Below are 25,920 nucleotides of genomic sequence, written 5' to 3'. Positions count from 1 at the left end.
AGATCTCTGTAATTTCAGCCAGTTCAGCCCTCTGCCTTTGCACATCTTACCACCTCCCAAACCAGTTTTACATGTTCCCTTCCCCTGACACTTGTGTTGTCTCTTCTCTTGCCCAGTGACAATGCCCTCTCCAGAGTGGTCCATCAAGCCCAAGGCTGCAAGACCATCTCCTCTGCCATCTCAGATGTGGCTTGTCCACTTACATCAATATTTCCCACATAATACTTACTTGGCAGTCAACCACATATTATTTCAAGGTGTGTCTTGCCTTGTATTAAACTGTTTAGAAGTCTTACTGTTAGGTAGCTTTTCACATGTTTCTGCCTCATTAACAGTTTGAGTTAACACCTTTTTTTGGGGGGAAATAACTTCTTTGTATGACAGCCAAGTGTCTTGTATGCACTATAAGGAACACCAGAATCCTGGCACCAGGTTTAGATAAACTCAGATACTGGGCATTTGGTTATCTAAGTCTTCCTCAATTCAAGTCTTGTTTGAAAAGGGCCAAAGTATTTACATATCAATGCCTATTCCAGCATTACAACATTGTTCACATTACTATTTACAATGTAAGCTCCATGGGGGAAGGGGACAGGGACAAGTGTGTGTTATGCCCATCACTGCCCAGCAATGTGCACAGCATCCGGTACATGATGTGAATGCTCAATAAACATTTACTGAGTGAAGGCTGGGTATGAAGACATCAACGATTTGTGTAAGTGGCAGACAGTCTCCTTAATGTAATTCATCCTTTCTATGTGGTGAATTTAGGTTAAAAAGAAAAGACAGACTACATGAAAAGCTACCACACTATTAGAAACATGCGGATACATTAAAAAAATGAAAACTTCAAGCATCTTTTCTCTGAGTATGATAAACAGTGAAAGACCCAATTTGTATAATTAGCAGCTTTCTCGATTATATAATAACTTTTTTTGAGGTCAGCCCTGTGTTTTCTTATGATGGAAAAGGAAATTTTCAGATATGGGGTTGATATTAAAAATACTGCTGTTCAATGCTTTTTCATTACAGTTGACATATACAAATTTACTCAATTATACTAAAAACTTAAGCATATTAAGAACTACTATTCCAAAGCAACATAGCTCAATATTGTCACTATTAAAGGCTTTGCTTGGCTTATTTCACCAAGAAATAGTAAATTAAGAGAGTAGGCTATGTAATTTGTGTTTATCAAACATAACTCTTATATAATAAAAAACATACCTGTTGCTCTCCAAGGAAATGACTTCTCAGTTGAGCTAAAGAAAAAGAAGGAAAAAATGAAACATTTATTTGTTTTGTCACAAAATTTAGCTTGGGACCTGTTTTGCATATTAACATTTAATTTCCACATTAAATTATACAAAAGCATAAAAACCTTAAATAAAATTTAAACTTATCTAAGCTAATTTTTAGATAGTATTTAAAATTGGAACAAAAATTGTTTCTATTTGGAAATTAAGGCAAATTATAAAATGACATAAAATTCTACTTGAAGACAAAACAGCACAACTGTATGATATTCACAGTACTTACATGATGTACTACAGTTTTTTTGTGATAATATGAAAACTACATATGTATCATATATATGAAAAGGAACCAAAAAGGCTGTTAAACAGTTTATTTTACTTATTTTCAAAAGTGGCAATTAGAACAGAGACAAAACATATAACAGACAAAATTTACCGAGGCCACTTTTGAATTGAATGTTGCCTTATAAAATTTAAAACACAGAACTTTATATCAAAAATATAAGGTCCTATAAGCCAGGATAAAGTGACAGCTATGTGTTTTCCTTGGTTATTAGAGTGTGCATTTAAAAAATTTGTGCATAAAAACATATCACTGCCTCCCTGGTTGCCACCCCTCTTGCCCCAATCAATACAGGAAATCATGGTGTTATAGGGACAGTGCGGCAGAATGCAGGAACAAAATAATGGATTATTAAGCATTTATTAAATGCTAGATTAAGCATTTCACATATGATCTCCTTCATATTATTTATCACAATCTTGTGAACAGGTACATCCTCATTGTTATCTTACAGATAAAGAAACATATGCTGGTAATTCGAAGAGCTGGAACCACACCCAGGACAGTCAGATTCCAAACTCGCGCACCGTATCACTGTGCTACCTGGCAGAACAGCTTGTGATCCCATTTTTGCATTAAACACATATAGACACATAGACAATATGACTAGAAGTCTAGAAAAATAAAAACCAATGTGCTAGCAGTTATATCCATGAGTACAGCCATTATATTCTTTTTCTTTTTAATCATTTGTACTTTTTTTCCTTTTAAAAAACCAGAAAAAGGACATATATTCATGGTATTTTTTGAGTGCTTATTAAATTTATAGAAAAAGGAGTGTGACTCTGGGCTTAAGGAAACATTTTGCAAAACAAAGAACGTGGAGCAGGGGAGGAACAGCCCTTTTAGTGCAGTATTTCTAAGATTTTAAGTTCTTATTACCCCCTTGATACTTTCCCCAAGTCATTATGTGGTTATGAAACTTGCTGGTTGAAAACCCTAGATTCCATAGAAACTCCCTGAACTTCAATTTTGTGTGTGATTTGCCTTTTTTCCATCACAGGAGCAACAGTTCACATTCCAGGACCTTGAATGAGCTGCAAGCAGGGGGACATGTTCCCAGCAAGTGGAGTCAACCAGTTAATGCTCATCTCCTCCAGGGCTCTGTGATACTCCTTTATCTGAAATACCCTTAGCTGATTTCAAAGTAGACTGATAGGAAAAAGTGAAAACTTGGTCAAATATCAGTAATGAGACATTTGTCTTGCTCCTAAGGGTAGGCCATCACTGTCTTGAGACTCCAAAAGTGGTTTTGCACACTGAATTTCAATTTCTTCTCAATCTGTTTTTGTTATTTAATTGTATTATCTAAACTAGTTTTCTAAGCACTGAGACTGACATTACCCAACTGTGTTTCCTCAAAAGCATCATATTTTATGTCAATATTAAAACACATGGTAAATGAAACTGCCATCCAGAAATGTTTAGTATACCTCAAGTTTCTTGGGAATATTAAGGAAGTTTTATCTTCTGAGTTTGAAACTTATATAAACTTTAATGAAATATAAGACTTTTTATCCTCAAAATTGTAAGTCATAGAATATAATTCCAGATAATTGCTCAAATGGAGCAAGGGCTGTGGCTGTTTTGCTTTCTCTTTATAGCAAGTGCCTAGCATTTGCCCGGCACACAGCAGATGCTTAATTAAATTGTGAAAAAATCAAGTTCTTTATTGTTTTGAAAGGTCAGGATTATATAAATTACCAGGTATTACCTAGTATAAGCAAGTCAACTTATTCTCCCTGAGTCTAGGTAGGAAGTTCCAGTAGCCTCGTTGTGTAGCAATCAAGCAAACAGCATTTCTGCTGCTGAAAGAACCTTTGGTTACCAAAATATAATAGGTATTCCTAGGTGAAGGCAATGGGAAGCCTCGGTTAACATGAATATTCCCTTCTCTATTTAAGGTAGAATATATAAATCATTAGAAAAACAAGCTAATAAAGAAAATTAAAAATAAAAAGTTCCATGGTGTATTTTGAAGATCGTGTATTCAGCCCAACTAATTTCACACTAACTTCTATAATTCTGAGAAATAACTGGTCATTACATGTTATTCATAACAGCCTATTTTCTTTCTGAATTACTTCAAATGATTCTCAAATTGTTCACTACTTTGGGACTCAGGGATTGGACAACAAAACACATGGAATTTTGAAAGGCTGTTTTAAACCACCAAATGCAATTGTTCTAATAAACCCATGTTTATTAGAACAATCACAGGCAGCTTCATGTTAGAAACATAGGCTTATTTCCTCCTTCTCTCCCTCCAACCATCTATTCCTAGAAACACTTCCCCAACTTTTACTGAATGCCTACAATGTGTCTGCAGGCACTGTGCCCACAAATGACTCCATCCCGGTTCCTTTTCACTTCTCTTCTGAAGATGCCAAGCAGCTTGCGTTCTAGGAGCTTCCACTGGAATGTGAAACACATTTTAAAATACATACAGGAACTGAGTCACCCATGATAACTTTGTTTCAATGGGAAGATATATTCATAATGTAATATGTTAATAACTTAATAATAATCATTTAGAATGAAATCCACTAATAACCTTGGGGCTGTCCAGTCAGATGGTGAACATCAATCAAAAGCAAATTTATTATCACATTAACAATTCATTTTAATGCAAAAAATCAGTTTTGTTTATAGGAAGACAATGTGCCCTCATCATATTACATGAAAATATGTTGTAGATCACTATAAAATTCTACACACTCCTGAAATTAATTTTTTTCATTCAGATGCAAATGGAGGCAAAATATCTTTGTTGGACATTAATGGCTGTGTAATATCAACTTTGAAAACTCTCCTTATTTTGCTGTTTTCCATATTAGGACTCAGAAAATTACCTGCTCATAATCCCCTGCAGCCAGAGGCAGGCCAGTGACTGAGAGTCCACAAGAAGCCACATGTGGAGATAGAGTGGTCCTGAGCATTTGTGGTGGATACAGTGGTGGCAGTAGGTACTGCTCCTGGAAACCCAGATTCAGATTCTGGCTCCCTGGCCTTCCTAGAGACTCCATGAGTTGACACCCAATAGCTCTTAAAAAGTTCCTTTTCTGCTTACATAAGCCAGAGAAGATTCTATTGTTTGCAACCAAAAATCCTGACTGATGTTATCCTAAAACTAACAAACTAGCCCTCTGAAAAGGGCCCAAGACTCATAACTGCAGACTATTTCCAACTGCATACTGGATATATAACACAGATCAGATTCAACGTATTGAAATTATTTCCCTCTAAACTGACTCCTGCTTAGTGATTCCCACCTAGTCACTCAAACTGAAGAGCAGGGAGTAATTTTACTGTTTGTTCTTCCCACTAGTGTGTCAGCTCCATGAGGGTATGGGAGTCGGCCTTGTTTACAGACAATGGCCAGAGCCTAAGGCAGTATCTGACACATGGCCATTACTCATTTTGAATTAATCTCTACTACCACTGACATAGTTCTGGTCTTTATCCTCTTTTGGCTGGGTCCTTCAGTCTCTCTCCTGACTGGTCTTACTTCTCATCCTGGCAGGCTCTCTTCTACGCTGCTACTACTGTGATTTTTTTCAAACACTCACCTCTGATGTCATTCTTCTGCTGCTAATGCACAGCAGATCCATAGAGGATAAAATGCAAACATCTCAGATGGCACAGAAGGCCCTGCACCACCTGGCTCCTTCTAGTGTGCCCTTTCCCACACAAACCTACATTCGAAGCACTTCTAACTGCTTGCAGTTGCCTCACACACCATACTGTTTCACACTTTCACTGCTATTTTTAGGGCAGAACATGCAGGAATACAGCCTGAAAATTCTTTCAGAATTACTCAAATTCTAGAATGGCACATGCAGGTACCATATAACTTGTTTATATATCCATGAAACAGAATGCTCTAAAGTTTACCTTCACTTTGTATCACCTTCTATAATAACAGGAATATTAAAAAAAAAATGTTTTACTTAATTCTTCTGTCTGATGTGAGCAAGCCTGCTTTAGTGGATACCAGTAGGTAAACGCTAGGAGAAGGGACAGTAGAGAACTGGATGGAGCCACATGGTAATTCTGCCATGCCACTTCCCTCACCTTCTTGCAGGTCTAGGTAGGGCTCATTTTATCACAAGTATACACAAGCTACTGTTACTAGTCTCTTAGCAAGACATATTGAATTAGGACAAGATCCAAGGGTTACTCCTTTCTGAAAAAGAACCAGTTCTTAGCCTGAAATTAGAATATGGTCAAATTGCAAAATTTACTGCTTTATTTTAAAAAAATCAGGCTGGGCACGGTAGCTCATACCTATAATCCTACCACTCTGGGAGGCTAAGGTGGGAGGACTGCTTACCCCAGATGTTTGAGACCAGCTGGGGCAACAAAGTGAGACCCTGTCTCTACAAAAAAGTTTTAAAAAAAATAGCCGGGCATGGTGACATGCGCCTGTAGTCTCAGCTACTTGGGAGGCTGAGGTGGGAAGATTGCTTGAGCCTGACAGCAAGGCTCAAGGCAAGCAAGGCTGCAGTGAGCTGTGATTGTGCCACTGCACTCCAGCCTGGGCAACAGAGACCCTGTTTCAAAAAAAAAAAATAAACAAAAATAATTGTGTCAAGAGATTTTACACATACATGTATATTTATATATCAATATAAATCATTAATAGCTGAAAAAATAAACCACAGTCAATAACAAATTAAATTTGATTCAGTATTAATTAGAAGGGATAACTCAAATTATCCTAGAAATTGTTTTATTTATGAATGGAGCATGGGTGTGTACCACTGTCTGGACTATGTACCATCTACAGCCTTCTCTCTGGTGACCACCCATTATCCTTCAAGAATTACCTGAGGAGAGTTGGTCACCTCCTCCTTTTTGTTGTGAATGTACTCAATAATTTATCTGTATTTTTGCACTTTTCACATTGTAACCATAGTATTTGTTTACCTACCTGTTTCTACTACCAGACTGCAGCCTTCTTGAGAGTAAATATAGTATATTAATTCTACTTGCATCTAACCAGGAATTGGTGTTGAGTAGGATGCTTAAATAGATCATAGCTGATCTTAACTTTTTGGGTTGCTGTTTTAAAGACTAATGCTACATAATTTTAGAAACTGTTTCAATCATTCTGCAGAAGAGACCATTTCCTCCCGATTTGGGCTCTTTGTATCTCATAGAAAAGATGTTTACTGCATATATGCATACATCACATGGATTCATTCAACAAATATCCGTTGACCATTCATTGAGTGCCAGCCATTGTTAGAAGCCAGGAATACATGGTGAGAAGAGCATCCTACAAGAGAGGACTCTGATGTCAATGTCACAGGGTCCAGCACTATCCAGACTAAAGACATTCACATATCTATCACAAACAAGTGTGAAGCAACTTTTAAAAACAAAAACCAAGACCTAACTCTCCTTATACTCATCTATGAAAAGAAGGTCAACTGGTACTGGGAGCACCCAGGTAGGAATTTGAACACGAAGTCTCCAGTGAGACAGGTATGGAACAATATGAACTATACGCCATAGTCTAGACTGTACCTCGATTTCCACAGCTCACAAACTGTAAGCGGTTGGGAATAAGACAGTTTGGGAGACCACCAAAACAATATGCTACATGTGTAAGAAATCTGACATTTCTCCCCTCTGTCATGACAGATGATCTCTTTAATGGCTATTTAAACCATCTCAAATGAGCAGCATTACATGATCTACTTTCACTATCACACCATAGTTTTTACAATATTACAATGTTCTTTTCTTTTTTTTTTTTTTTTTTAGAGACAGGGTCTCATTTCATTGCCCAGGCTGGGATTACAGGCATGAGCCACTGTGCCTGGTACACAATATTCTCTAAATTATTCTTAAGTGTTCTTCTATTAAATAGAGGTAATTAATACATGAATCAGATGTGTATTAATCTTTACTATGAAAAATTTTAAAAAATACATTTGTACATTTTTGGCCTTTCCTTGATGTTTCACTCCTCAGTTTCCTCTCAGTTTTACTATTTTGAGCTCTGATTCTAAGTTCCACAAGTCTGTATTTCTGTAAATATTAATTCTTGAATTAGAGTTTAAAAACTCCCACATTTACAGATGAAATCTCAGTAGCTTCAGGACATAAGTTCCAAAATGCGTTTCTCTCTTTCTCCACCAATTCGTTATTGTCTTACTTTAAATTTGTGATTTGCTCATTTTATAACTTATGTTTCATCTTTTCTTGTGCCATTGGTGGGCTTTATTTCTCCACTAATCAAAGTTACTCCATTAACAAACGTATAGGCTTTCCGGATTCTAAATCTATTGTGAGTTCCAGCTAAGTCTACTTTTTAGTCAATTCCAAGGTCTATTTCTAAGTTAAAAAAAAAAAAAAAGGGAAATTCATCTTGTGTTTTTATTTTTTGGCAATGAATTACCATTGTAATTACTTAACACCTTGTTATCCTCTAGGCATTACAAATTGCTTTTTAATGAATTACTCCAAAATCCTCCTAGTTAACGTGAACTGGGCTCCATAGTTCCCTGTTACTCTCTATTTCCCATTATGTATCTGGGATTTTTTTCCCCCTCCCCAAGGGAATATGGCAAAATAACTACTAATGATTCTCAAGTTTGTCTCTACTTAAGAATATCACAGGATAAATTTTAAACAAACTACCTTAACGAAGTAACACATTCTGTCAAACACTTAAATTTCTATATTGTCATTAATTATAATTAAATGCAATCTTCAATTATGATCAGGAGACACAACATACTTTAAGATTTTTATTTCTATCTAACATTGCTTTGGCCTCTGTTTTAATTAGTACATTTAAATCTTTGCTCGGTCTTTCTCTTAACGCATTTGTAAAATATTCCATTAGTTTCTTGTGAGTCCTTAGCTAGGTTAAATGCATTCTGTGCTTTAGCTTTCTTGAGTGCTCACGAATTTATGCTGAGAATGCCGCTTTCTGAATGTAGTTCCTGTGGAAGTCCCTGGTCTTATTAGGACCAGGCATTCACCTGTGGGCAGGTCTGATTTCTCCTTACCCCGACCCTCAACAAGAATGTCCATGAGCTCATTTTATACTTATAATTAGGAAGGTGAGAAGTAGGATCTAGAAGACTAAGATGGAATAAAGGGTTCTCTAATGCTATAACCTGTCTTCTGATGTTCTGAAAACTCATACCACCTACTAATAGGTAACTGTCAGGTTACAACCAGTTTTGTTTTTCCTGTTTGGGAAACAGGGTCTTTAGCTGTTGCTTTTAGTTAGATAAGGATTGCCCAGGAAATAAATTCTTTACACTAGAGACTTATGCTCGTCTTAACATCAGAACAAATAGAGCAGTTACACAAAATTATCATGACTATTCTTCCCAAAACAAGTTTGGATAGCTCTTCATCATTGCACTAAGCTAGTTCAGTAAGGTGAAGACAGGAAGGTCAACACGTGAAGACAGTGAAGGTGAACTGCTTTGCCCAGCTCAAGGACGGGGGAGATGGAAGGCAAACAAATATCTCCACCACCACATTCACTACCACCTCGGAGGGGCTCTCAGGACACTAGTTGGAAAAATCACGAATCCAGGCAGTGATGATTTCTTAGCAAAAATACTCTGAAAGCAATCTCCCTTACTATTTAACTATATTTTTGAAACCCCTTTCAAATTTACTTAGTGTCTATTCACAATCAATCTCAATGAAAACAAAAAACAAAACCTCTTCCTCCAAACTCCTGGTTTTTCACTGACCGAGTCTCTCTTTACCATACTGTCAGATCCTGGGCAATTCTCTGTTGGATGGAGACTGACTTCTTTCTTCCCAAAAAGGGGCCACTAATTAATTCTTCCTAGCTTTTCATCAGAATGGCCGTTAGTCCCCTCTCTTCCTAAGGCTATTCCCAATATCTCAGCAGCCAGGAAAAGTGAAAATGTGACAACAGGTCCCTAACTGTAGTTTAGTTACTTTTATGTGTTATGACCTTGCCCCTGAAAATGGTACATGCCTCTAGTTTGAACTAAGCAAGGCATAACAAATGAGACAGGGCAAAGGGTTTCTTTTCATAATTATTTATATGATCCGAGGGCGATATTGAGGTTACAGAAAAGCAAGAGCACTTGAATTAGAAACGACACCCTTCATGTAGGCTACAGCTGTTCCTGACCCACCAGCCACAGGACATGAGGCTTGAGCTGCCTTCCACTAGCGAGGCTCTGCATCAGTCCATCTCCACTCCAAACCCAATCACTGCTGTGACCAACAGAATGAACAAACGAGATGGTTACAGGAAGGCAGACCTGATGCCTCATGGAAGGCAGGAAAGCTCAAGGGCCTAGAGTCAGACTCATATCTCCCTCAGTGACACTTTACCTGAAAAACTTGGCTATGCTCAGAATATGCTTTTACAATTTTAGTCTTTAAAAAATCATGAGCAACAGGGGCAGCAAAATGTGGAATAAAAGTCCAATCTTGGTTTACATTGGATGCTAGCAAGTTTGAGTAAAATACATGCCCAGATACTGTGGTGAACATGTTTGGTCTTACTCATGGTCCTATTTTGTTTTCATACTTGTTTTCTCAGTTCTTCATTCTACTTTTCCTTTGTGCTACTCTACTATATATTTTTGGACCCCTATAACAGCTGTCTAAAATGCATTCCAGGGAAAGGTAAGATTTAAATAAATAATATCATGACCAGCCTCCTGAAGGGAAAATTGCTTATTTGATGCAGAGCAAAAACATGAAAGGAACAGGAAATACAAGTCATGTAACCTTCATAGGGACTAGAGGTGAACAAATTTCAGAAGATGTTAAATATTCTTTGACAAAAGCATTTTGTGTTAGTGCTTTGAATCTATGAATAAAAGATTCAGAAGACCATATGGGAAAGGGAAGATCAAAAAGGATGTAGTACTAGACAAAAAATGAGACAAACAGTTCCCTCTAGTATCCCTATAAATTATACAGGAAACATGACTTCTGTTTATGCCCATCCCACAACAGGCGTTCCAACTAGTCAAAGTAGAAATCAGAATAGGAAGGTTTTCTAATATTTCAAATGACATTTGAAAGAATGAAAGCAACTGAGATGAAAAGAGTAAAATGGCTAAACGCAACAACAGACTCTCTTCCTAAATATCCTGCCACAAACCTAGGATCCTATTTGGGCAAAGGGTTGGCCTTGAACCAGATGGGCTACTGGGAACTGTGTCCATGATCTACAAAATGCTGTGGCCTCCCTCATTTCTATTCTTCTAAAACCTTCCAAAGTTGAAGAAATAGAAAGGAAATTTTAAAAAATTTAAAATAAAGAAGAAAGGGCATATAAACATACTATTTTTTTGCTAGAATTGCATAAAAGTATCTACATCTTATACTTGTAAATAAAGCAGATGCTGGTAAGGAGCAAGAAAAGGGCCCTGTTTTTCTATTTGTTCTACGTGAGACTGGGCACAGCATTAACATGGGACTAAGCTATAGCAGTCTGTAGTAAGAGACAAGCTGGGATACAAAACCCTTGAAATTCATAATTACAAATAGTTTTATTTGATGCATACAATTTAATTTTGTACATTATTTCATATTTTAGGTGCTTTGAAAAGCCTATGTAAAAATTTACTTAAAAGGAATTTTAAGCCGAAATTTGTAATTAAACACTTATACCTCCAATCACTTACACAGAGAGTTCTTTGCTACTCATGTAAAGGTACTATCAAATCTGGGGTGTGTCTAAAGAATGATACTCACTTTCTATCTACTGATTATCTGGAGTAAAGATTTTTAATTTTTATAAACAGTAAAGTTCCTTAAATTGCCAAAAAAATTAATCATAAGTGTGAAAAGAGAAAGCATAATATACTTGTTAAATTTCTGCTTTGTTTTTTCACAAAGAAAGGTTTCTCTCTGTGACAGCATTTTCAGCTCTTGATTTATGGACAAGCAACATGAATAGCTGTTTTAGTGCAGAAAGAGGAATGAATTCACACGTGGGACAGTCCACAGATCCAGGATTATTAATAACTAACCTGGAAGAAGAGTGGACCCATAAGGAAACAGACAATATTCTACATAGTAGATACTATGTTTCTATGTAGTAAAACATCTGGATCCTAGAAAAGTGGTTCTAGAAAGGTTTAAATACCTCTGAAAACTCTCATGGATCCCTAATTTGTCCCACATCCCCTTACCCACCACTCTGGTTTCCTACTCTTCTCTATTTATCACCCACATGTTCCTAACTACTGCTGTAGGGGAATGAAGCAGAAAAAAGCCTAACAGGATGAATAAGGAGGAATGATGATAATGACAATGGAGGGACAGGGTAAAGTCTCTTAAAACAGCATTCTTGATAAACAGTGCGGATCCATAAACACTGATCAGGAGTTGAACAAGTAACCTTCAAGGCAAACAGAAAAGGTAAGTAAGTGGTTGGTCAAGACTGCCTTAAATTTCTAGCTTTAATGTCGAGGCTTCTTTTGAGAAACATAAATCCAAAAAGAAATGCCAATTTACAACATACCAGAGGAGAGGTTGACTAACTTTATCTTTCTTTCCCTCTTTTTTCTCCCTGTCCCATTCATTGTCATGAGTGAACATCATTGATAGGAAAGGTATTACATGGTATGTGGAGCGTATTATATAAATTTATAAAGTGTACATTGTAAAAGTTAGAGCTAATAAATGGTGTTTATTTAAATATTCAACAAGTTTATCACTCAGATTGTAAGACATATAACCATACTAATTTTATAAAGATTGAAATTATGGTTAATTTTTAAAATGCAATTTTAGTCAGAAAATTAAGATCTGAATCACCTAACATTTTAAAAACTGTTATGCAACATTTAAAATATATACAATAAAAAACAGTATAACAAACACTCTGTATTTATTATCCAGCTTCAACAAGAAAGTGAACATGTGGTCAAACTTATTTCATTGACATCTTTATTCTACATTATATTCTCTACATTACTGGATTGTTTTGAAGCAAACTCAAGACATCTTATTACTTCAGTAATACTTTAAATGTATCTTGAAATATAGATACTTTAAAAAAGAACATAACCACAATAATATTATCACACCAAAAATTAACAGTAAAATTCTTAGTATCAAGTATCTAGTCAGTATTCATATTCCCTGTTTCAATTTAACAGTTGGGTGGTTTAAATCAGGACCAGAACAAGGTCCATATGTTACATTTGGTTGCTACGTCTCTAAAAATCTTTTGATATATAGTTTTACCTCCCCCTCTTTTCTTTTTCCTATTTGAAAAAGTTTCATTTGCTCTGTAGAATTTTAGCCTGGTTCTAATGAATACACATTCATTCAGCACAGTATCAACTGACATGTTCCTCTGTCTCCTGTATTCCCCATAAACTGGTATTAATATCTAGATGCTTAAATAATTTCAGGGCAAGAACATGTCATGGGTGACATTACATACTTCTCATTGCATCATATCAGGTGACTAAGATTTCTGGTTGTCTCCCTTTTTGCGATATTAACATAAGATAGATCAGTGCGTTCATGTCCTGTCAGCCCAATCCATTCACTGTAAAATTTCCCACTACCTTTCCAGCTAATGATTTTAGTAGCCATTGGTGGTCACTGGTTTGTAACTATTTTGTTAGTGGTTGCTAAGTTCAACCGAGTTAACTTCTAGACTTATTCTGCTTAAACTACTTCATACAATAATATAATTTCTCTCTTTGTTTTATGTTCATAAGAAATATGATATAATACTATTTCAGTTGTCACTTATAAATGTCTTTACTGAAAAGTATTTTGCTAATGTTGTTCAGAAAACAGATATAATTCCACATTTTGTGCTCTGTAAATATTAGTTATTATATTATGGTTGATAATTTTACTTGAATTTTCTCTGTGGCTGAAATAGCTCTCTTATTGATAATGTAACTCAATCTGGGAAGTAGATCAATCTTTAATTGACTTGGACTGAAGCAAAGACTATGCATCATAGGATCCTAAAATAACTGGCTATTCTTTTTCTCCCCCCCCCCAAAAAAAAGGTCTAGAAGAAATACACAACACACACACACACACACACACACACACACACACACACACACTCTCAAGACATTCCTCTTTGGATTATATGCAGTCTACTAATGCAAACCAAACATTTGACAGTGGTTAAAATGTGTAGGTATTTAATGGAAGTTTTTTTAGCTGTGAAAATCTGTAGTCTACACACTTTTTCCTGCTTCAGTTTTAGAGTGCTTTTCTCCTATTTAATTGTGGAGTAACACAACAGCAGCATAGAAAAATCTATGCAAAAACAGATTAGATTGATTTGTTATTAAATAGATTGTGAAGCCTCAGGGAAGATAACTATAATAACAATTCAGACAATATAAAGTCTGGTAAACTTGTCATGTTTGTCCCCTACTCCCATCCCTAGGCAGACATGCCATGTACATTTTTATGACAAGCTGATTAACTGCTGAAAATGCACTAATGGAGGGCCCTCACTTTTAGGTAGATAATCACATTTTCAGTTTTCTTCCCCATACATCACTGGATTAGAGCTGTGTAGGGTAGTTCTCTGAAGGGTTAAGGATACATCACACATATTGCTCTTGTTGCTCTATGTCCTTAACCTGCCAAATGGTAACGAGAATGAGAGTTTACCACCCGCCTTCTTTTATTTCATCATGAATATTAAAGTGATTAGATGAAGGAATTACAAAAAATTTCCCCCTAAAATAATTAACTGCGCTAAGTACATTAGTGGCAATAGGCAATATATTTTTAAAGGTTGTTTCCTAGAGTTGTTGAATGAACATTTATATGACCTCTTGTAACCTGTTTGTGAATGACCAGGAATAGAAATATCAAGCACTTCAGAGTTTCCAGATAGGAGGGACAAAATAGTGGTAGTGGAGGTGGAGCTGTAGACGAGATGTGTTTGGAGGGGTGCAGTGGCAAGAAGGAGGTAAATGAAGTACTGAAGTCTTCCCAGCCACTTGAGACTCCAATGGAAAAGCAAGAGAAAAACACTGTCTTTAGGGGAAAATGTCATCCTCATGTTAGATTCAGGTGTACAATAAATAAAACCAAATCAAAGCAAAACACACCAACACCGCCAAGACCAAAAATGAAACCCTACTGAAGAGTAAGAGGATAACATGCACAAAACATTTACTATCAAACTGCAAATTACGTAATAGGTGTTGAACGGCTGCTGTTCTCTTTCCGATACTATAATTATAAAAAGGGATTTTACCGAAGGGTATGATGATCAAAGATACCAAGGTAAGGCATCCTGGGATAGAGCTAGGAGAGCCAGTGCAACCTCATCAACAGCATTCTTCACAAAATTAAAAATAATAAAATACAGGCATACATTTTATGCTGCTAGAAAGACACTTTATCATCTGGTTTAGTTACGCACAATGGTCCCTTGCTGATAGAAGGCAAATTTCTAAGCTTGTATCTTTGTAGCTCTAGAAAACAGCAACAGCTAAGTATTTGGTGAATGAATTTAGAAAAGACGTCATAAATATTTGCAGAAAAAAATAAATGCAGAGTCACTAAAGAAAACGTGGAGATAGAAACTGAGAGTAACATCAGTATAATCTGTTTGGGCTTTCACCTACCCTAAGTGGCAGGTTTGGATAATTTGAGATTTATTATTATATTATATATAGAGGGTTATTTCTTCTACATACGTGTCACTGTACTAAAATGTTCATATTCTATAAATAGATCAATATGGTGTACTTTGCTCTACAATGTACTAGGATCTGTACTATTTTAAGAAATATATCCCAGAGTTATTTTAGCTTTAAAAAACTAATGATAGAACCAAAAACAACAAGCCAAATTACTCATTAGAAAAATGAGCAAACATGAACAGCGGAGGACACTCAAATGGACCATAACATATGAAAAGATATTCAACACCAACAGCAATTGAGAAAATGCAAAGTTAAATGAGATAACGTTAGTTTGGCAAAAATTAGACAGTTCAATATTAAACATTGGCAGAAATAAAGAAGGAAAGAAAGCAAGCAAGAGAAAATGAACCTGGAACTTTTTTACACTGCTCAAGGGGGTGCAACTGTTGAGCTACTTCAGAAAGCTGCTTCAAACCAGCAAGATCTAGAAAAATTAAAAATGTACATTCATTATGATCCAAATAGTCTACTTCTCATTATATATTTTCCATAATCTTACACATGTGAACCAGGATATATGTTCAAAAATGTTCACTTACAGTATTGTAAAACTTCAACAATGGAATGGCTAAACAGTTTAATGTCTATGATATAAATATACAAGAGCAGTTAAAAGAATGAACTAGATTTACACACATCAATGTGGCTGGATCTCAAATGGAAAAAATCAAGGTGCACAATGACACATAAACCACACCTACCATCTTTGATGTTAAAAAAAAAAGCAACACAAAATATTGGTTACACAAGTGTTAATATATATGTATATAATATGTAAGTACTGTATATGTATTGACATAAAAGTATACAAAGTAATTTGAAACACTACACACTAGTGGTTAGCTATGGGGAAGAGAAAATGTGGCAAAGGGGACTTGAATTTTATGTTTAATATTTTTTACAAAAAAATGAATTTTTAATAATTTTTAATTACGGGATGTGAGTACTTACATTTTCATTCTATTCTCTGCACTTACAATTTTTAACATTTCTCAAAACAAAGATATAAAAACACAGATAAAGGGAAAATAATAATAGTAATAAGAAAATACAGGATTTAAGAGCATTGTTGCTTTTATGAGATGGTAAGTGTAATTACTAATTCCTATAAAGCAGTGAAAGCAAATTTGTTCAAGCATCTTGAAATATCCTTTAAATAACTGATTAAAGTACTTTATCAATATGTACACGTAATTTCAAAAACTAATGATGAAGAGTAAGGGCTAATATTATAATTCTTATTTTGATCCAATAATTCAATACTGCTAAATAACTTAGTAATATAATTATAGAAAGTGAACTATGAAAATTTACAGAAAATGAAATACTGTTTTAACTAAAATTGTTCTTTAAAAGATAATTAAATAATAGCATGATATACATATTTTAGATGTATGGGCCTCTGAATTTTTGAGAGTACTAGAAAAATTAATACAGCTGAGGTGCCTCCATTTTAACCACATACATTAAAACAGTGTTAAAATAATCTGAAACATTTATCCTATTAACCTGATCTTTTTTGTGGTTCTTCCTAACCACCTTATCTATTTGACATTTAAAATGCTCAGTCTAAGAGACAGTAATTTATTTTGGAATACTTATTTGCTGTGATTAAAACGTTGTGTAGTACAACATTCTAGGTTCAAAAAAGATTCTATTACTCATGAAAGGTATCTTGTTTAAAATTCTACATGGTGACATTTTTAGCTTAAAATATGTTAGCTTACTGCAATACTGGTTGAAATACCTTGGGGTCACATGTCCTAGGCAAGACTTAGTTATACTAGTTTAATTCACATGTGTAGAGATACTTGTCACCTGGATTTGTATGTCCCAGTTGAAATTGGCTTGTGACTGGAATGGCAATGAGATATCATAATTAAAAATGCCTTCTGGAAGAACTGTGTTGAGCAAACTGCTCCAGATAAACAACTTCTGTAGAGCTGCAGGTCAGCTTTGACTCATTTGGTAGCTTTCAGATGTGGAACTCTTTCCTGTGTTTACAACAGGAGTTGCATCACGAAAATGCAATGTTACCAAATTTGCTCATAAGAGCACCAATTTAATAACTATTCACCATAAAGATCCCAAGGGTTTCTGGTAATTATACTGAAATATTCAACAGTTTAGTCTTCATTTAGTCTGAATTAGAAATGAAGTTAGGGAGCTTTAGAATATTTGACTATTAAGAGAGCCACTAGTGACCAAATACACTAAAAAATTAAAACTAAATCATTACAGCCAACTAACTCACCAATAAACAAGCATTTACTAAAACAGGAAGCAAAGGAGAAAGGAAAGGAGGCAAGCCCACAGGAGATAGTGGGAGGATGGGTGGACAGGCCAAGGGAAATCTCCCTTTGCTCCTGCCGCCTCCAACTTAAGAATGTCTAGAGCGAAGCTCTTGATATTTTTCCCCTCTTAAAATTCAATACCCAGCAGCACTATTCATAATAGCCAAAAACTGAAAACAACCCAAATGTACAACTGATGAATAATAAACAAAATGTGGCATATCTACATGATGGAATATTATTTGGAAATAAAAAAGATGAAGTACCAATACATGCCACAACATGGAGGAACCTGGAAAATTTCATGCAAAGTGAAAAATGCCAGACACAAAAGACCACAAATTGTAATGATATCATTTATTAGAAATGTTGAAAATAGGCAAATCCATAGATACAGACAGAATACTGTGGTTCTCTGAGGATAGGGAAAAGGAAAAAAGGGGGAGGCTAGAGGGTTTTTTTTTTGGAATGATGTTTCAAAATTAAGTAGTGGTGATGGTTGCACAACTCTGAATATACTTAAGAACACTGAATTGTACACTTCAAAAGTATGGATTTTATGGTATGTGAAATGTATCTCAATAAAATAGTTACTTTATAAAAAGCATGCTCAGGTTTTGCCTGGTGAGAGCACTGAAGGTCAAAGGGACAGAACTTTCTCAAACATTCTCCTAAGTGGTATATTAAATAAGTAATAAACTGTTAAAGCACAAACATTCAATCTATTCAAAGATTCTTCATGTTTTAAAGAATATATTATTTGAAGAGGCTGATTTCTCAATGACTTAAAAATATTCATTGAAAAAAAGATTTGAACCACAAAAAGGCCTTTTATGCTGCTGTCAGCCCTAAAACATTTTTAGAATTTTTAGTAATATCAATTGAAACCTGATGGGCGTCTGCAGATGACCCAATCAAGTGTAACAAATAAAAAATCTGAATGGCAGTGGGGAATCAAATCTTTTCATTAAAAAAAAACAAACAGTTCTTTTCTTAAGTGGTAGTAAGAATACTATTTGTCAAAACTGTATGACCTTTTTGAAATCATAAAGAATTCTATTTTAGCAGGGCTTTAAACTAACTGAAAAAGGGAAGATAATCTTAGGAAGACTGTGAAGTTATTTAACTTCAACATTGCCACCATTTTCCTAGTACCAGCAGCAGCCAGTCAAAGAATGAACAATGTGAAGGGACCAACTGCTTCTGAACGGGATAATCAAATTTCAAAATCATTTGCAAAAAGCAAAAATGAAAATCTAAACTGTGATTTACTTCCAAAAGTTGCCATTAATATTTTCTACAATTATTAAAAGGCCCAATTTTTAAATATATATTTTTTACTTCAATATAAATCAAAAGTTAGGGCTTTGTTTTAGTAAGGAGACAAACTACGATTTGTAAAATCAAATATTTGGAACCAATTTATGATGTACAAAGAAATAAACTTTCTCTTTCACCATTTACAATTTATTGAGAAGTAAATAAAAAACAAAGAAGAGATAACCAAGATGAGTTTCTGGGAAACAGTAACATTCCAAGTCTGTTGTCAAGAATAGTTATAGTTTTGAAATTCTTTACTATAAAATTTCAGGGATAGTTTCTAGAATTCTAAGATGTTCATATTTTATTTATAAAATTTTCAATTCTAACTATATACTTTTAATCCTTCTAGTTTTTATTGTTTAAATTTTTTGTAGAGATATGGTCTCACAATGTTGGCCAGGCTAGTTTCAAACTCTGGCCTCAACTGATCCTCCTGCTTTGGACTCCCAAAGTGCTAGGACTAAAGGCATGAGCCACTGTGCCCGGCCTATCCTTCCAGTTTTGTTACACAACAAGCTGAACCACTAGTGTAACTTCTCTGCTTGCGTGATATGTGAACACAGACCATACACTGTACACTGGAATGCTGAATTTATCTTGCAATATTTCTCCTGGCCGAATCTTTCACTAGTATGCACCAGCCATTGGAAGGCTGCACTGGTCTCTAACCTACTAAGTTAGCATCCCTAGGCCCCAAGCTATTCAGCACTTGGGAATTCTGCTGGCACACGGAAACCATTAAATTTGATGTATGTGCTTGGCTGGGGAGCCAATGGGGCAAAGCTACCACCTGTGGGATTATGACTGAACACCTCTAAGTCAGAATCCCTCCCAGGCAGAGCCACACAGCAGGGCCATGGACCCTCGGTTAGCCTCGAATCACTGGTCCCGTCGTCCCCGCCAGCAGGCCACTTGGACGCGCGCTGGGACCCCGGTGTGGAGAGCCCCTGGTCCTGGGAAAGAGAGTGTGGCTGGAAAGGCGGCTGCCCACTTACCCATCATGCAACGCATGTTGGGAACCTGGCGCTAAACCATTTGGACAACCTGTTTCTGGGTTGGGTTTCGTATGTAGCAGAGCAGCTCCCTCACTTTCACTGTGATCTACTGAAAGTCTGCCCTCGATACAATGGTTTGTAAAAAGAAGAAAACAGAAAATATAAAAATATAACAAACAAAAAAAAACATTAAAAAAAGTTGTTTAAAGAATATCCTGGCATACTAAAGCAGGACATTAGGAACAAGATAAAAAGTTACCTGTAGGGAATTACCTCAAAATTAAATTTAAATTTAATTTTTCAGAAAGTATTTTTTGAAGAGAAAGAAATATAGCAAACTTTTAAAAGTGGTTGCCTCTTTTTGGGGGGTTCATGAAAATGTTCTATATGTCAGTTGTGGTGGTGGTGGTCATCACACAACTGTATGCCAAAAGTGCTAGTAAAGGATTGTAAAACTACACTACAAAGGGTTGATTTTTATGGTAAGTAAATCACATTTCAATAAAGTTGACTTAAAATGCATAGTAGTTATCTCTGAATGGTAGAATCATGAATTTTTCCCTTTATACTTCCCTGAACTTCACAACTTGTCTAAAAGGAACATCATTTAACTCCATAATCAATAAAATACAGCGTAAGAATACGGTCTTGTCTACACCCTTGCCTGTTCCAGTGTCCTTAGAGTGTAGGCATAAGGTGAAGTCCTAGGGGGAGTAGATGGCTACAGAATCCAAGTGGGCCCTGTAATGTGGGCTATTGGACCCTTTTACTCTCACTGTGTCCAGTGAAATCTCAACCCAACTAATGTGAAAATGATACCCCATCAATGATATATTGCAGGGAATAAAAGAACAAGTCCCATGCTCATCAAAATTTGGATTTGAAGGATGTTGCTTAGCCCGTGGAAGACATGAGATTTGAAGGACATATTTCCCTCTGAGGATTCTGTGCCGTGAGATTTCCTAAGACAAGCTGTACATACCCCAGCATCCCCTGGGAGTCATTTCTGTTGCTAAGACGTATACACTATGCACCTGCACAATGACAGGCAATACAGGCCATCTCACATCTCAGCACTCATTGCCATCCATGACTCTAAAAGGCTCTACAGACAGAAACAGTCATGGTAGGCTGCCTGCTTAGTGGACCTACAATTGATTCATCTATCTACATATGCTAAGTATTATCCTGGAGCCAAGCTGTAGCGTCAGAATTGGCCCCCTGGAGAATTACTTTTAGTTAAGGTGTTATTCCACCCATTTATATTCCATTTAACAATGGAAGAAAGAGCCCTATGAGCTTGTTTTTGTAATTTACTAGAAAGAGACCACTGAGGACACTGCTTGCCTCATCATATAGCGGTATGTTAATGGGGACACACGGGAGAAACCACTTAAGCCTCAGCCCCAGGAATGGCGGATCCTCCTGAGCAACCTAGTTTGTTTTTCTCTTACAGGCACGTGAACTGTGGAATTCATTAGTGTTTCTGTCTTTAGCATGGCTATTAGGTCACTCAGAGCGAATGTGGCATGGAAGGTTACAACATACATTTTGTGTACCAGTTTAACCTTGGCTTCATCTTTTTTTCTAAATTTTATCTTCTTTTTGCCCTCATTTCCTTTTAGTTTTTGTATTTTGAAAGGTGTTTCAAATACTTTTGGATGAGGTGAAATACTGAATGCATCAGTAACTATAGCATACTCAGAACAAATGCAGAAAAGTTTTTTCTTCCCTATTAACTGGTTCCTTTCAATGAGGTGAAATATAACTATACTCTACTCAATATAAATGCAGACAAACTATAACTTCTTTATTAATTCATTACAAAACCAAACTTCAATGAGGTGAAATATTAAATACACAGATAATATTATCTGCACAGATAACTTTAGTGTACCTGGTACAAATAAAGAAAGGCTACAACTGCTCTGTTAAACGAGGCCATAACCCATCTTCAGGGCTTTTCAAGGTTGCAGCGATTATTTCTGGTCTGATATATCATCTCTTGATACAGGCTTCATCAATCCCAGACGAAAGTTCATTAAAATATATTGAAAATGTGAGTTTTATTAATTTTTTTAGAAGTAAATAAAACCAATGGAAAAGTCATCAGAAATTAGGTTTTTACCTTGTTGGGAAGACTACTACTTCTAAAGAGTCATTAATAGAAAAAGTAAGGAATTTTATCTTAAGATTTTTAAAATGTTCTCAAGAAGGCATACTGCAAATAAACTGCCAATGATTATTATGCAGTTCACATTTTTGGGACACTTCCTGACAGGTGCAAATGTATGCAGAGGACTAGTTTCCACTTTTAAAATGGAAACATATTCTGGCATGGGTTAAAAATGAATCTTTGATCCTACAAGTGTGAGGCAAACAAAGTACTCACTATTAGAGCCACTCATTCGGGGAGGAGGATTCCACAGTTTATTTATCACAACATAAGCATAATTAAACAGGTATTAAACAGGACCTCATGCCACTGCTGCATCTTTCTTCACAGGGTGAGGCCAATAATGACAAAAACTTTGGATGGGTGAAAAGGTAAATAAAAACAAATCCATTTTGTTTTCCTTTGAGTCATTACTGTCATCTTTGGACCAGGAAAAGTAAGAAAATCTTACAGATCACCTTACCAACTCTGCCACAGGATCCAAACACTATGAAAGGTAACTGGTGATCAAATCCCCCATTTTGCTGATTAAACTCATTCCATGCAAAAACGAACTGAATCAAACAGAAGCTCGATGGCCCAAAGCAGCAATTCCACTTTTAATTGCTATTTTTTTAGCAAATTGGAAATGGCAGACAGGAAAGGGGGCCTGGGTCTGAGAGCTAATTTCTGTTCTTCTGTATCCCTTAGATTCTGGTTCCAAGACTGACAGTTGGCATGCACTGGAGACGCAAGGGGGATCTCTCAAGTGACACAATAAAAAAAAACCTTGGCTCCCCTAATGGCAAAGCACCTTTACTTGATGTGCCTGAAGCATCCTGGACTTAAGGTTCATTATCCATTCAATGATCATTTGGCTGGGAGCCCATCTGCTGAGCGCCAGGCTCTGTGCCAGGGCCATGGGGTTGGAATGGGCCTTATGACCTGTTGAGCAGCTAACATGCACAGGGAAACAGTGATGGGAATTCAGATGAAGGAAGTGACTTTTCCTGAGAAACTTGAGAAAGGTTGTAAAGAAGGGTAAGCATTTAGTTGGGACATCAAAAATAGATGGGAATTCAACATGAGAAGAAAGTAGGGCAATCCAAGTGGATCAGTTCCCATTCCAACCACGGCTCAGAGATCACTGAATGAAGAAACCCACCTTACTCATAACCCTTAAAATTTCATAATAGATTCCTATCTGGCTGCCTGGCCTCTTTATTCTGTTTTACACACTGCACTCTGAAAAAAGGAAAACTTCCAATAACCATCACCACCACCAATAACAACTTTCAGTAGGTCTCCTTGAAAGATCCAATAAAGTTCTTCACAATTAAATGCCAGCTTCACCTTTCCAATTTCATAAGGTCCTTTTAGGGCATATCGTAGACACTGAGCCTCTTAGTGCTCCAGGACAACTGTAATGTGGGATCATATATGCCTCTGTGTACATTTTCCTCCTTTCCCTGGTCAATCCCACTCCCATTTCTGCATGACCCATTCATTCACCTGACATTCACTGGTCGTGCCATAGTCACACACCAGGCACAAATGCCAGGCACTGAGAACCAGAGAGGAACCACAAAAAGGAGTCACTGACAGAAACTACTGCCCACAATATGTATTTTACTTAGAGATTTTTAACAAACATATGGAATTAGCCAGCTGAATGAAATAGCCTTAAAATTATTTAACATTTTAAAATTAACAAGTCCAGAACATCATTTAATAGCTATGCATATATCAACCACTCCTTCATTTAAAAGTTGTTAACATTTTGTTATATTTGCTCCAGATGGCTCTTGAATAAAATGCTACAGATTCAGTGAAAGCCTAATTCCTAGTATCATCCTCCTTTCTTCCTTTCTAGAGGTTCCACTATCTTAAATTGGTGTCATTCCAAAATATTTCATACTTTTACTCCACATGCATACACTGAAAAAAACACCAAGTACTGTTTAATTATTATGCAGTATTGCTATATATATATTTTAAATTGCTCATAGATTATATCCTCCTATAGTTATTCTTCTGCAACTTACAGCTTTTCAAGTCTGTTTTGCAAACACGTCCATGTTGATACACGTAGATCCAGTTATTTCATTTTAACTGCTCTAGAGTTTCATTTTAACTGCTTTAGAGTGTACCTATTAACAGTTTATTTTCCATTTCCATCCTGAGGAATAAGTATATTCTTTGTAATTTTTTACTTTTGCAAATGATGCTGCAATGAGCATCCTTTGTATTTTACTGTGCACACCTGTCAGACTTCCCCCAATGGTATCCAGTTCTTGGGAGTGTGAAACTCTATTCTTTTGCTCACTGATTCTTTCACTGATGGTCAAGTTTATGATATGTATTTCAATGCATTTATTTATTTTTTTTTTTACAAAATCAGAACTAATTCAGAAATACATGATGAACAAAGCACAGTGTGAAACTGTCCTTCCTACCCTCTTCAACACATCTTTTCTTATTTTTGTACACTCAGGTGCTATAATCTCTCATCTGGATTCCTTAGCTCTAGTGAAGGTATTTGTGTGTGTGAATGGTTGTTCAAACTGATGTTTCTGTGAGAGGATGAGCACTGACAAGTCCTATCGTGTCATCTTGCTGATGTCACTCAAATTTGTGTTTTATACTATCTCACTGTGAGCTCATCTTAAATGGTGCCATTTTCTCAGCTGGGGACTCCTGAGCAATGTGGATAGTTACATTTGGGCTCCAAATCCACATATGGTAGAAGCCTGGGGTTTGCTAATCATGGGGTCCTTTAAAGGACATGGCTTAGTACAGTAATCTTAAGTTCAAACATACCATCTTGAGCTCACACAAGACTTCATTCTTTGGCTCCTATATGGGTATAAAACCCACCTCTAGTGCTTACTTTGAGGTTTGACAACTGTTCTAACATCTCCTAGAGGTAGCTCAAGCTTCTGGCTCTGGCTTTCAGTGCTCTTTCTAGTTTCAACATCTGGGGATTTTCCCTCCCCTTCTGCCATTTCCTCTAGGTATTGGTCTTTATTATTGATATACCAAGTATTACTAGGAGTTTATCAAGAGAATTTCTATTTTAATTTAGTTGGTAATACTGCCAGAATAAGAAGTACTAACAGAATTCTGTTAAATGTTGAATCACTTTTCCATTAAAATATAATTCTGGTTAGAAAAACAAAACCAGTTGGTTCATACCTTTTAGAAATATATAATACCATATTATTGAGTTTGTGAATTGTTCTTTTTGGTGTTAAAGATATGGATAATTTCTAAAAAATATTATAGAGAATTAAAGCTAATTTTTGTTTTCACAGTTTTAATTTCCTTAAATTATTTCATTGGGTATTGCAAAGTCTGAGTTAGAAATTTCTAATTTATTATTTTATACCTTGCTTATGATTCTCTTCCTATAAAAACCTTTCTGGATATTTATAAAATAATTACATAATCTTATATTTGTTTTGTAAAGGTTTCAACGACCTTTATTTATATGCTTTATACCTTACCAAACATATCAATATACACAACTGTTAAGAGAGATGAACAATTCATATGACTACAACTTACCAGCCCAATAGTTTAATGTTCATACCAACAATCAGTTAGAAACAACAGACAGCATTCTATTCACTAAGAAGATTTTTTGCCCATGAGTAACACAAGATACTAAAAAGTAGAATAATTATGAGGTTAGAAATGACTGAGAGAAAAGTTATTGCAGGCATGTCTACCTAAGTGTAAGCAGATCAAATTTAAAACTGCAAAAGAAATCTATAGGTAGGATAAGCAATGATTTAACTATTTGGAACATGTAGTAATTTTTACAAGAATGATGCTTTTTTTTTTTTTTTTTTTTTTTTTTTTTTTTT

At 35.8% G+C, this 25,920-nt stretch overlaps 1 protein-coding gene across 5 annotated transcripts in view; it reads right to left on the bottom strand.

Moving 5' to 3' along the window:
• The window catches only part of PKP4 (plakophilin 4), a 230,779-nt gene that overhangs the window by 78,361 nt on the left and 126,498 nt on the right, over window positions 1-25,920 (bottom strand). For all 5 annotated transcript variants that reach the window (XM_025404979.1, XM_025404982.1, XM_025404980.1 and 2 more), the window contains exon 4: window positions 1,228-1,262. In XM_025404979.1, coding sequence (XP_025260764.1) covers window positions 1,228-1,262 — 35 coding nt within the window. The remainder of the gene's footprint in view (window positions 1-1,227; window positions 1,263-25,920) is intronic.

The sequence above is a fragment of the Theropithecus gelada genome, chromosome 12 (assembly GCF_003255815.1).
Source record: "Theropithecus gelada isolate Dixy chromosome 12, Tgel_1.0, whole genome shotgun sequence".
NCBI classification, from domain to species: Eukaryota; Metazoa; Chordata; class Mammalia; order Primates; family Cercopithecidae; genus Theropithecus; species Theropithecus gelada.
The sequence above is the reverse complement of the archived record's forward strand: the minus strand, read 5'-3'. Positions and strand labels throughout refer to the sequence as shown.